The sequence below is a fragment of the Gopherus flavomarginatus genome, chromosome 14, assembly GCF_025201925.1.
Source record: "Gopherus flavomarginatus isolate rGopFla2 chromosome 14, rGopFla2.mat.asm, whole genome shotgun sequence".
NCBI classification, from domain to species: Eukaryota; Metazoa; Chordata; order Testudines; family Testudinidae; genus Gopherus; species Gopherus flavomarginatus.
The window spans coordinates 6,908,686-6,921,996 of record NC_066630.1 but is presented as its reverse complement, the minus strand read 5'-3'; the positions used below and the strand labels follow the sequence as shown (position 1 = coordinate 6,921,996).

At 59.2% G+C, this 13,311-nt stretch overlaps 1 protein-coding gene across 5 annotated transcripts in view; it reads right to left on the bottom strand.

The window, feature by feature from the left end:
• Positions 1 to 13,311, bottom strand: part of GSE1 (Gse1 coiled-coil protein) — a 349,718-nt gene that overhangs the window by 204,906 nt on the left and 131,501 nt on the right. Inside the window, exon 1 of one of the 5 annotated variants that reach the window (XM_050923210.1) lies at positions 12,050 to 12,202. The exons of the other annotated variants lie outside the window; for them this stretch is intronic. Coding sequence (XP_050779167.1) covers positions 12,050 to 12,089 — 40 coding nt within the window. The 5' untranslated portion in view covers positions 12,090 to 12,202. Of the gene's footprint in view, positions 1 to 12,049; positions 12,203 to 13,311 lie in introns of those variants that run through there. 5 annotated transcript variants of the gene reach the window in all.

Genomic DNA, 13,311 nt, shown 5'->3' with positions numbered 1-13,311 from the left:
TGGGATTTACCAGGCCGTGGACTCTCAGTCGAGTTCACCTGCCATGGCAGCAATTCCTTGAAAGGCCCAGTCTGGGTTTGGTACCAACGAGCCGGTCCTGGCCCCATTTGTCACCTACCAGAGTGCTCGTGACATCTGCACTCATCTACAGCAGCTTCCACCGGAGGCTCTCGCAGCATGACTGGACTGAGGCCAGGATCACTGTCCTCATTTCACAGGTGGGGAAACTGAGGCAGAGAGAAGTGACAGGACTTGCCCAAGGCCACACATTGGGTCAGTGGCAGAGCTAGGGATGGACCACCACTATTTCCGACTGAGACAATGCAAATAATGCAGGGCTGTGCTCTCACTACTAGGCCCAGATGTCACGCTGCAGCCGGGAGGCAGCATCCATGCCAACAAGACAGCCTAGGCTTCCCCCGAGGATGGGACCAGGGAACGGCGCCCGCCGACGCAAGAAACAGTTAAACACCCTCCTCCCACGCCGGACGTGCAGCTACAGGCTTCGTCCCACCCTCCCTGAAACACCTGCTAAGGTCGCATTGCCACGGGGCAACTGTTCAAACCTGCGCAGGGGGAGGGCCCTGTGAGCAAGAGGCTGCATGTCGGCTGCTTGGCAGCACAACAGAGAGCAGCAGCCCAGAGCAGGTGACAGGCAAGCTGGAGTTTACTTTATTACAGGAAGCCAGTCTATAAGCATCTGACTGGGCTGTAACCAAACAGGGAGCGAAGAACTGGCCAGGATTAACCCCATCCTGCCTACACTGGGTACACACTGTACACTGGTTGGCCATGATGACTTGGGACACAAGGTCCCTTTATCCAGGCACTCAGCACCCCCACTGCTGCGTTATCCCCAGTAAACTGGGGGAGCTATCTTAGGCATCCCTGAAAGCCAGTCTCTTATGCGGAGCTGCTGGATCCTCAGCACCCCGATAACACCCTAAGTCTGGCAGAAGCTAGCTGGGCCTCAGCTCCATAGGAAGTAGTCCCTGTCAGGAAGCCTGGGCTGGCGCGGCACCATGGCGCTGCTGCACACAAAGCATCTCCGAGCAACTCCATTCACCCGGCTTTATGATAGGCCAGGCCAGGCAGACATTACATTTTACTAACTCCATAAATATCACACAGGGCGCTCGTAAAGGGACCCCCGGTCGCTGGCAACTGCGAGATAAGCAGCTTGCTGCTCTCACCAGGCGTCCCACGAGGCTGCCCGGCCGCCCGCATGGAGCAGGGGGGTCCGCAGGGGTGGAGGAGAGCAAAGGCAGCTGCAGGTGGCTGATGCAGACACTCCATGTGCATTTCCCTGCCCCAGCGTCTGCTCTCCTGGGTAACCCCCCCCTCCCGGGACCATCACACACCGTACCGGGGTTAGACCAGCTCAGGATGGCCCAGAATGCTCCCCGCTCTGCTGTGATGTCACAGCACCTCGAGGGGGCAGCTGGCCCCACTGCCACAACAGCATCACCGTGAGCTGCCTACAATCTGGCTCTGGTTCTGAGAGCTCCTTGCCTTCGGTGCCTTCCACACTAACTGTCCAGCCCGCTGTCTGGTTCCCAGAGCCCGACTAGAGGCAGGCTGCTATGGAAGGGAGACACCCTGTCCGCTCAGCCAGAAAGAGGAGGGGGCTGGGATTCCTCCCCAGGCGCTGTACTTGGAAGCTGCTCAAGGGCTCCATCTTGCATAAGCCCCCGGCTGGAGGGTATGAGACAGATTTAAAGCCCAACCCCCACCCCTTCTGGCTGCTGGAAGGGGGGAGAGTCTGCCTATCTGCATTCCCCACTCCCATTGCTCCTGAATGATGATGGGGGACTCCATCATTCTCTCTCCACCCCTCACCACCTGGCCGTCAGTCTCTGTTCTGGGGCAGTCCTCCCCCATGGATTGCTCCAGCACCTGCGGTTTCAGTTTACAGCATCCCTATGTAACTTGACACGGCTCTGGATCCTTTCCACTGCTGCCCACAGGGCTCCGAACAGCAGCAGTGATCCTGAGCAGCATCTTGTTAATGTCTGTCCCTGCTTGGGTGAAGCAAGGAGCAGCCAGGGAGGCACCGGAGCTGCCTGCAGACTCATGTTTTGATCAAGGAAGCTTAAATTGTGTCAAGATTGAGGGCTCAGCTCCTTACCTCAGAGCATACGCCCACTCCCACGTGGTCTAGGAAGGCTTCCTTCTCACTCCTAGCAAGTGGATTCTTCAAGCCTAGGGCTGCCCGGGGGGGCGGAGGGAGAGTCGGGCAATTTGCCCCAGGCCTCAGACCCCGCAGGGGCCCCACAAGCCCTGGCCCGGCGACGGTCCGGGTCTTCGGTGGCATTTCAGCGGCAGGAGGCCCTTCAGTGCTGCTGAAGACACGGAGCGACTGAAGGGTCCCCCCACCACGGAAATGCCCCACAAGCCCTGGCCCGGCGGAGGTCCGGGTCTTCGGCAGCATTTTGGTTGCGGGGGGCCCTTCAGTGCTGCCGAAGACACAGAACGACTGAAAGGCCCTCCACTGCTGAAATGTCGCCAAAGACCCGGACCGCCGCTGGGTGAGTACAAGTGCCGCAGCTCCCCCCTTTACCCAGGCCCCCTGAATCCTCTGGGCTGCCCTGTTCAAGCCATATACAAGTATTTAAAGGGCCAGATAGTCAGTGGACATAAATCAACCTCACTCCATTGCATTCAGTGGAGCTATGCCTATGCACATCAGCTGGGAGATCTGGTCCGTAAACTCCCCCTCGACAACCCTGACTGAAACTAAACAGGATAAATAACACGCCACCCTTCTCTAATCACTCTCCCTGCTTTAACATTGCATTCCCACCCCTCCCCCTCCCTCTATCTTTGGCCTGGGCTGATTGTAAACTCACTGGGGCAGTGAATGTAAAGCACTGAGCCAGCTACAGGGCTGTATGCAGCACAAGAGGCATTGATGCAAGACTCCGAACTGGTGACAGACAGCACCCACTTCTTCGTGGAGACACAGCCATCCCTAGGAGATCTCATCCATACGGAGATCCCTTGATGATCCGCCGCCCCCCTCTCTCCTATCCTTTCCTCAGGGTCAAGCAAATCTTACTGAAAAAATACAAACATTTCTCCTTGGCAAACACTCCCTGAGAAAACAAAACCAGCCGGCACTCCCTCCCCTATCCCCGCTCACACACAGGCCCACTCTTCTGACACAGCAATTAGAGGCAGACATTAATATTTAAATATTGCCAGCTCCAGAGAAGGGAAATCAAATAAAAACGGAGACGTGTCGGGAACACTCTTCCACCCCTTGCAGCCCAATTAAACCTTCAAGCAGGAGTAGCCCGTGCTGCAGAATTGCACTTCTGTGCACCCACCCCCGGGCTACGGGGCTGGCTGGTCAGTCACTCACACCCAGTCACTCTGGGACTGCATCTGGGGGTCGGGGCACCACGAGGTCCGGCTAATGCTGCTCCTTGGAGTAGATGGGCAGAGCCGCTGCGGGGCCGAGAGACACGGTGCTGAGGGTCTGCAGAGGGGAAGGGAGGTGGGCGGAGGAGAGGTGAGCAGTGTGAATGTGTGTGTGCACACGCACTGGGTTCCAGAGCAGGATAATGCAGCCAGGGGAACAGACAGAGAGATCCGTGCGTGTGCGCCTGGGTCACAAAGTCCAAGAGGCCACAGAGGGACAGAGCCCACAAGACAGGCAGCACCCTCCCCTCTCCTCTCCCATAGGATCAGGCACATCTCCTAATGCCAGGGCAGCTTAAAGAAGCACAGGGGGCCCAGCCTAGGCTCTGAGTGCAGTCCAGCTTCAGCAGCCACAGGGTCCACGCAGGCCACTCACTGCTGACTGCCTGCTAACTGGGCTGCCTGACCGGGAAAGGACAATCCAGGGGCTGAGGAGCAGAGGGCAAAAGTCTCTATCCCAGACAGCAGAGAAGAGGTGTATCCGGAGCCGCGGGGGGTGGTTCCGGGCTGTGCGGGAGGGATGGAGGGAGGGAGGCTGCCCATGGAGCCCGGGTCCCGTTTAGCCTCAATACATTAAACAGGAAGGCCACTGCTCACCTCGCTCTGCTGCATTTGGCTGGCCTCAGCACCACTGAGCTGCCAGGGAGTCACCATGACCCAGCAGTGTCACATAGGAGGCCACAGCAGAGCAGTCAGGCATAGAGGAGAGCTGGGCCAGAGGTTCAGGCTCTAGCCTAGGACCTGAAAAACCCAGGTTCAATTCCCTGCTCTGCCCAAGACCTCCAGGGTGACTGTGGACAAGTTTCTTCAGCCCAGAGCGCCTCAGTCCCCCAGCCGTTTAGTGGGGATAACAGTACTGCCCTGCCTCCCGGGCCTGTGAGGATCAATGCGTTATAGATTGTGACACTCAGACACTGAGCTAATGAGGAGCCTGTCTCACCAGGCAGACAGAGCAGGGCTGAACCGGGACGGCCCTGAGTCAGGCCCAGCAGGAACTCAGCCCTTGGGGAATGACAGCGCACATAGGCATGAGAGAGAGACAGTCTGCTCCCCTCGCCTCCAGTCCAGCCCCACACAGGAACTGCCTTATTCAAGCCAAGCCAGGTTGTGGGAGGGAAGATTCACAACTCTTCCCAGCAGGGAGGGACAGACTAGGCTAGTGTGGCAGGGGAGGGCAATACTAATCCAGATGGGCCCACGGGCCTGCTGTGACGCAGGGGGCAGACATAGCCCAGACCAGCTGACTTGTTGGCCTCCTAGGGCAATTCCCACCCCCAGCCTTGTTGTTGCTAGGCTGAATCACCAAGCGGGCAGGGCCCGTGCCCTGACTTGGCTCGTGGCTGCAGAGGGAAGATGGCATGGAGCTGGTGCGCCATGCAGGCCTGGTGCCTCCACCCAGAGATCAGGCCAGAGAATTTCTGGACTTGAGAAGAAGGGGCCAGGGGAGGGGTGGAAAGGTCCAGCCTTGCTCTGCTCCTTGTCAAACCAGGCCAGAAAGGAAGGAGTAACCCAGCTCTCTGCCCCCTCCAGAGGGCAGGCGACTCCTCCTTTCACAGCCTGAAGCCATTATTGCACAGTCAGGGAGAATGAACAGGTGAGAGCGCCCGCTGCAGGGCCGCAGCAGGCTCAGCCCTTTCCCCTTAACACCCGGGAGATCTGTTTCCTTCCCCTGGGTAACAGGCACCTCCCAGCAGTATGAAAATCAGCCGGGCTACCGCCAACAACCACGGCAGCAAGGCAACAAAACACCAGCAGATGTTCCCTCCTCTGGAGGCTGGCGCTACAGGGCAATCTGCTCCAGCGAGAGCCTGATCCTGCTTGGCTTAGCCACGCGTCACAAATCCCTGGGCACTGGGAGCGGGAAGCAGGAGGCTGCCACTGCGGGCACCTGACAGGCAGGAGCTAGAAACGTCACTGCTCTAGGACCTGCCCCATGAGGCCCACAGCAAGCTCCCTTGGGCTCCCTCCCCCTCCAAAATAAAATAGATGTATGCGCACACCCAGCTCTCCTGAGACATGGCTCCAGGTCTGCTCTCAGGGGCTAGGCTCAGCCCACCAGGGAGCGGAATGCTCAGGTGAGCTCCCCTCCCAGCAATACTCAGCCACACCCTCAGGAACCACCCCAGAATCCCACATACCCTGTGCCCCACTCCCATGCATGACACTTTGGGCCACATGTCAGGAGCCAAGGCCATTGTGGTTCAACCCAAATCAGCAGGATGTGGGGCTGGGGATATGTCCAGGGCCTGGATCTCCCACATCCAGACACTGCTCTTCAACGGGAGCATGGGGAGAGAAACTCCCCAAATGTGCACTCCCTCCCCTATGTTCCCCTTGGAGGAATGCAGTGCCGACAACACCCCCAGCCCCACCTTCCCCCTCCCCTGCTTTCCTGGGGCAGGATCCTCCTCTGGTGCTAAGAGGCTGTGTCAGAGCAGTAAAGAGGATTTACTGTTAAATGCAAGGGGCTTTAGAGGCAATAACTTTCCCTCCTCTTGACTTAAATGGATTTTAAACTTCAAAAAGGATAGAGAGGGCATGCTGCCAAGCGCCAGGAGCACAGCTTGCTAACTGACTGGCGGGTCAGCGGCAATCTCCGAAGGGATGACCTCGCGGGATGGAAGCACTAAGCACTGCAAAGCAGGAAGGATTGTGGGTAACATGGAAAACAGCTAACGACGCTGATCCTCCCAGGGGCCTAATGCAGTCATGGCAGAGTGAGGGGGGAGCTGATCTGGGGAAGGGCAAGGCTGGGGCACTGCAAGGTGCTGGCACTACTTAGGGCCAGGGGCTCAGGTGAATTCAGGAAAGAAGCCCCCATGACAGGGGTGGTAATGGTGGTAGAGTGAGCAAATAGGGGAGCTGGAAAGGCTCCCTAAGTGGGGGCGGGGGTGTCTATCAGGCTGGGAAAGTGCTGGACGTGCCAGCGCCTGGTACACTAGCACAGTCAGAGCCCCGGAGAACAGGCTGCAGGGAACAATCCTGCACTGGTCCCTGGTGCATGTGGGGGTGGGACTCCTCCACCTCTAGTTCTGTGAGGGATCAGAGTGGATCTGAGACCTAAGAAAATGGCACCCCTCACCCATCGCTTCGCCTAGTGGCACTTGGACCATCCCTCACCCTCAGGGGTGCATGGGAGGGGCTGGCCAGGTTCAAGGGATCAGCAGAACACCAGCCTTGTGATCTCAACTGCCTGGCCTGCCCACCCCCAAGCTCATGCCACCATCACACGCCCCTGGGTTATAAACAGCTCCCAGAGTGAAGCTCCAGACAGGGCGCTTTCCAGAGGAAACAAGCAATAGCTAAGGCAGATGATGGCAGCCAGATAAGGCCTGGCGGGAGCAGGGGACCCTGCCTCACTCTTCTCAGAAGTCCCCGAGATAAGGCAGCCGCTGTTATCGCAACAAAGCAAAGGGGCAGATTTCCTCTTCCCGCAATAGTGCAACCACCCACAAACGGGACAGGGGAGGGGATGGGGAAGCAGCAGTAATCCAGTAGTGCTCACATCCCTCCCCAGCTCCCCCCAGGCTGGGAAGCTGACTGGCAGCCCTATTCAGCAGGGCAAGGGAAGCCATCGCACAGGAGGTACTGCTTCAAGGACAATCCCCTTGGCAGCTATCCCAGAGCCGGCTGGGGGGGCCCCACAAACACACCCAAGTGTACGACCCACAGACACACATGCAAATGCTCAGAGACACATGCAAAGATACTCATGCAAATACCTGCACGCACGCGCTGCACGCCACTACAGAGCTACACAAACAAGAGGACACACATGTGCACACGCAAGCTTTGCTCGGATGGTAATCAGCAGCACCGGCCTCCGGAGACACTGCTGCCCCCCTGCAACATGACATGTAGATGCAGCACCTCTGCTCTTCTCCTTGGGGTTTCTCCTCTGTCCCCCTCCTCGCCCCACTCCACCCTGTCACTAATCCTCCATACCCTGCAGGCTCCATGCTGTGCTGCCCAGCAGGGGCTCCCATTCAAACCTCCTCAGAGGGGGCCACCTGTGGCTTAGTAAAAATTTCTGGCCCACTGAATGATTAGAGCTCACAGACGCTCCCCCTCCCTTCCCTTCCCTTCCCCTGTTTCTGGGCTACCATCCAGTTTCCTGGCCAGAAACAGAGAGCAGAGACAGCTCGCCTCCCACAGCTCCGAGAACAGATCTGGGGTTGTGTTCACGTGTCCCACCAGCGCAGACCACACGGCACAGTGAGGACAAGAGCTGCCGGCTTGCAGTCTGCACCGGGACCTAGCATTAGGGCAGCCAGACCGCTGGCTCAGATCTGCGGGGGGCGGGGGGGAACCAAAGACCCAAACAACTAAATCATAGCCCTGAAGTGACAGGGAGGAAGAGAGGGGCAGTGCCCTGACTGCTCGCCAAACCCAGCCGTTTAACCTGGGAAAGCAGCTGCTGCAGCCAAGTAAGGACACCCGTGGCCCATTCCAAGCTATTGGGACACCAAGACCCTGAGATCCAGGCACACATGGTGAGACGGGCATGCATCTTGCCACACACGTGTGCAAGCAGGGCTCTGCTCCCAAACAGATGCAACAGTGCACCAACTTTACAGCCCAGGAGCAGGCCCTCAACCACTTTGGGTGATTGGGAGGATATTTACTCCCCCACTCCCAGGGCTGCCATGAGGCTTCATGAATGAATAATACTTAGCCTTTATGTAACACTTGCCATCGCACAGATGCTCCCCAGCTAGCCCTCCCAGCAGAGGCATGGGGCATGTTTGCAGGTGGAGAAACTGAGGCACAGAGAGATGAAGCGATTGATCCAAGGCTGTGCAGCAAGTTGGAACTGGGACCCAGTCACTCCCAAGTCTCCTGGTTAGTCCACCAGTCCAGGATGCCTGCCACAGAGCAGCGTTAGTGTCCACAAGGGGCTGTGGAAATGGAAAGTGCTATCTAAGCACTCAGCAGGATCACCCCCACATGGCCCAGCAATCAGAGCTCTGTCGCTACACTTCCAGGCCAGAGGCAAGGGTCAGCTAGCTGGTGTCTGGCTCCCGGGGCTGGTCAGGGAGAGAGACAGAGCTACCATCAGCTCAGGATTCCTATGACACTGCACCACGACCCAGTTATTCTGTCCCACTGAGAGGTGGGGGCCCAGCCAGACCTCGAGTCTGACATGAATCTCCCAAACTTTCCTCTCCACCTGCCAAGGGACACCTGGCCCCATTCAATCCCATGTGCTTACGCCACAGCTCTCAGAAAGGGACTGTATCCCCCCACGGTGGAGATCAGAGCTGCACTGGGTCTTCCTCTGGGAGAAACAGGGCTCTGAGGCCCCAGAAAGGAGCAGAAAGAACTGAGATTAAAAATAGCCCCCACCCACACCCTCTTTCCTCCCCCTGAAACCTGCAGCAGCCCCGTCCATGGCCCTAGCATGTCAGGAAGCGATAAAATGTTCTGCTTCTCTGGAGCTGCATGTCACATCCCAGCCTCCCTCACACCCCCACCAGAGACAGCAGGAATCCTGGCCTCCTGCCAAAGCCACTGTCTCCACTGTAATTCTCTTTGCCCTGGAGCCAACACACACACATACACACACATACAGACGCGCACACACACACACCCCGACAAAGACACTGGCACCACACAATCACACTTCCCCTGCGCACACACCCCCAGATACAGGCACATGCACACACATACATACACCTCGATACACACGGTCCCAGATACACACGGAGCTCACTTCTGCACCAGGCTGAGCGCCTCCACCCCACGTGACCCCCCACAGGATGAGGCCCACAGAGCGCTGGCTGGAAGACAAGGGGAAGGGAAAAATGCTTCAGGAAACCCACTTGACTTGTCCGAAGGGACAGGGCCAAGAGACGCTTCGTGGGTGGGGCTGTGTGGAGAATCTCACCTACATGGACCTGGCTCAGACAGGCCAACTCCATCACCCCATTTGCAGGCCTGTGATGGGAGAATCACACACACAGTCCCATCCCCGTCCCTGCCCGTGCCCACACACACGCCCCCAGAGTCACCCACAGACCTACCCCACACCCAGCCACACCCACTTCCAGAGTCACCCAAGTAAACCCACACATGCCAAAACGCTCCGAGCGGCATCAGCACAGACACACACTCCCTTGCAGGAGCAGGTGCTGGATGGGCTAATTCGCTTTTCCATCCCTAGCTTCTATCACACCCATCAGGACACTCCCCTCTCACTCCTAGCCTCACAACTGTACACACTCCCAAACACGCACCATGCACACCCATTCTCACGCTGGCATCATGCCGGTGCATGCACACACGTGAGCTCTCATAGCCAGGTTCCCTCCCTCCAACACACATTAACATGCCCCAAACCCTTCCCCATTTCAGCTGGGCCCCCTCGGTCCAGGATTCACTTTACGTCAAACTAAACCAACCACTGGACCCATGCAGACTTATGCTGCAACCCTGCCACGAGCTTGCCAATGCCCAACCCTCCAACCTTCCCCACTGCAACTGCCACCCACCACCCCTGGCCCAGCCCTGCCTCTGTCTCGTGCCTGCAGCCTCTAGGTGCTGCTTTGTGGCCCCAGGGCAGAGAGACTTAGAGAAGCCGGGATGGAGGCAGGGGCAGAGGAGGAGGATGGATGGGTGCCAAAGCCAAGGACATTAAGTGTGTCCAGTTGACTCACAGAGGGCACTTTCTAATGGGACAGAGAAACAGGAGCCCTGTGTTGGCACCGGCCTTATCACAAACAAACGCTGGGGAGCGAGCAGAAGAGGGTGGGATTCAGGGTGCCAACACCCAGCATCCATTAAAGCATGCTGCAGCTGCCCTTGAAGGGCCAGTGGCCCAGTGACTCTTGAGCCCCCAAGGAAAGGGGCAAGGCCAGCTGGAGGACGCCGGGGTAGGTGAGCACGCCATGAGATGAGACATGTGGGAGCAGGGCAAGAAGCAGGACTTCTACCCCAGGGCAATGACCTTACACCATGCAACATCATGTTTCCTGTGCGAGACTGTAGAGGTCATGGGAATAATCCTCTGCCTCTCCTTCTAGCCTGGGTGTTTACAAATGGTTCATAACTCCCTCTCAAAATTAACATTGTACGCAGGTAAACTGAGGCACAGGGATTTACCCAAGATCAACACAGTGCATCAACAGGAGAGCTGGAAACAGAAATCAGGAGTGCTGATTCACTGCCCCCTGCTCCTACCACCAGGCCCCATTCCCACTCAGATAATATCTAGTGCAATTTATCAGTAGATCAAAGCACTTTACAAAGCAGGTCAGAATCATTATTCACATTTCACAGATGGGGAAACTGAGGCACAGGAAGCAAAGTGACTTGCCCAAAATCATCCAGCAGGCCAGTGACAGAGCCAGGAACAAAACCCATGTCTCCCAAGTCCAAGTGCAGCACTCTCACTACCCCCGCCGTAGCCATTAGACTGCATCCCATCCCAGAGCCATGAGTAGAATCCGGGAGTCCTGACTCCCAGTACCACTCCCCACCGCCTGGATGGCACAGGTTGTAGAACAGAAAACGCAAGTGAAAGCAGTAAGATGGCAAGTGTTGGTCCCTTCAAGGACCCAGTTCAGAGGTCAGAGGCAAACGAAATGGAGATGGTGCACTTCAAAGCAGGTGCTGATGACCAGAACCAAACCACAAGCAGAGAGTCAATCATTCAATGGCCACAAGTCCAGGGGAGAGGGAGATAGGCAAAGGCACAGACAAAACCACAGCGAACCTGTGCTACCCCCAAAAGCCGAGATGGCTGGCAAAGCAATGGCCAGCTGTGGCCCCACACTATTCGCTCCAGTGACATTCCCTCCTGACACTAGGTGGAATGGAAAACCAGCTGTGGGCAACCCACCATTCCCCACTGGCCCAACAGGGGGCAGCAAAAGCAGTTTCCCGTTCCAGGTAACATAAAGCTTCTCCACTTACTCCCATGGTGTGTTTGGGGGAATGATGCAAGCCAGGTCAGTGCAGTAGGGGCTGGGGAGTCTGCAGCAGGAGCACAGGGGTCCATGGCACAGCGGGAGGGGGTACCTCCAACCATATCAGTCCAGTGGCCCCTCTCTGACACTAGGCAGCATCAGCTGCTTCAGATGAAGGTGCAAGAAAGCCAGCAGTAGAGGGGTTATGGGGCAGCCTGCCCTCAGGGGAAGTTAATGGCTGACTTATGCCCTAGAGCAGGAGCACTCATAGGGCTTACACCCCTTCTCCTGTTTAAAGTACACACGGGTTTCTCATTACCCTCAACAAACATCCAGTCCGGCTAAGCCCTTGTCTTCAGGGACATCTTGTGACAGGGAGTTCCACAGGTTAACCAGAGTACTGCGTATGCAGGGGTAGGAAGCTGTGCAGCAAGACTGGGGGGAGCGTAGGGACCCTGGATGGATAGAGCAGGCACAGAGAGGGTATCGAGGGGGACAAGATGCTAAGGCAGAGGGGGTCGGGCTGCCTTATCAGTGTGCCCCCATCCCTTCCCGTGTGCCCGACGCACATAGCCCCTTACAGTAACCCAGAGCGTCTGGCCAAGTCCCTACGCGGCCAGCGAGAGGCTTTTAGGACCTCCCCCGCAGCCCCCGACGCCACGGGGATGGGGCCGCAGGCACGAGCCTCCCCCCAGCCCGCTGCCCCCGCAGGCACTCACCGAGCGGACGCACCTTCCAGCGGGGGCTTTTCTCTTCCATGGGGAGGGCTCCGAGCCGGCGGCGGCGGCGGCTGCTGCGAGCGGGGACCGGAGGGAAACTTTCCCCCGCCGCCTCCAGGCGGGGTCTGCGCGTCCCGGCGGGCGCGGGGGTCCCAGCCGGCCGGGGGCCCTGCCCGGCGCTCCCGGAGCAGCAGGAGCAACGCGCGGGCGGCTTCCCCGCCACTTCCTGCTTCGCTCCGCGCCTGCCCCGGCCGCCGCTCCGGCTCGGCGTGACTCACCGGCCCGCGGCTCCCCGCCGGCTCCCGGCCGCTGCAGGGGGCGGGGAGGGGACGCGCTGCCGGGGAGGGGGGTCATGCTTGGGAGGGGGAGGGTTGCACCGGCGGGGGGAGCAGCGGTGGGGGTCATGCTTGGAAGAGAAACACGTGGTGTTGTCACACAACTGGGGGTACCCAGGGGAGCAGTGGGGGCCGCATTGCTGGGGGGAGGAGAAATGGGGGCGCAGGAGAGGCGCACACCCCCCCCAGAGCAGTGCGGGGATTGGGGCGCGCACACCCCACACAGCACTGGGAGGATGGGGGCGCACCGCCGGCGGAACGGGGCGGAGGAGGGGCGCACCCCCTCCCCAGAGCAGTGCGGGGAGTGGGGCGCACACACCCCACACAGCACTGGGAGGATGGGGGCGCACCGCCGGCGGAACGGGGCGGAGGAGGGGCGCACACACCCCCCAGAGCAGTTCGGGGATTGGGGCGCACACACCCCACACAGCACTGGGAGGATGGGGGCGCACCGCCGGGGGAACGGGGCGGAGAAGGGGCGCACCCCCTCCCCAGAGCAGTGCGGGGATTGGGGCGCACACACCCCACACAGCACTGGGAGGATGGGGGCGCACCGCCGGGGGAACGGGGCGGAGGAGGGGCGCACACACCCCCCAGAGCAGTGCGGGGATTGGGGCGCACACACCCCACACAGCACTGGGAGGATGGGGGCGCACCGCCGGGGGAACAGGGGGCGGAGGAGGAGCGCACCCACCCCCCAGAGCAGTGCGGGGATTGGGGCGCACACCCCACACAGCACTGGGAGGATGGGGGCGCACCGCCGGGGAAACGGGGCGGAGGAGGAGCGCACCCCCTCCCCAGAGCAGTGCGGGGATTGGGGCGCACACCCCACACAGCACTGGGAGGATGGGGGCGCACCGCCGGGGGAACGGGGCGGAGAAGGGGCGCACGCCCCCCCCAGAGCAGTGCGGGGATTGGGGCGCGCAC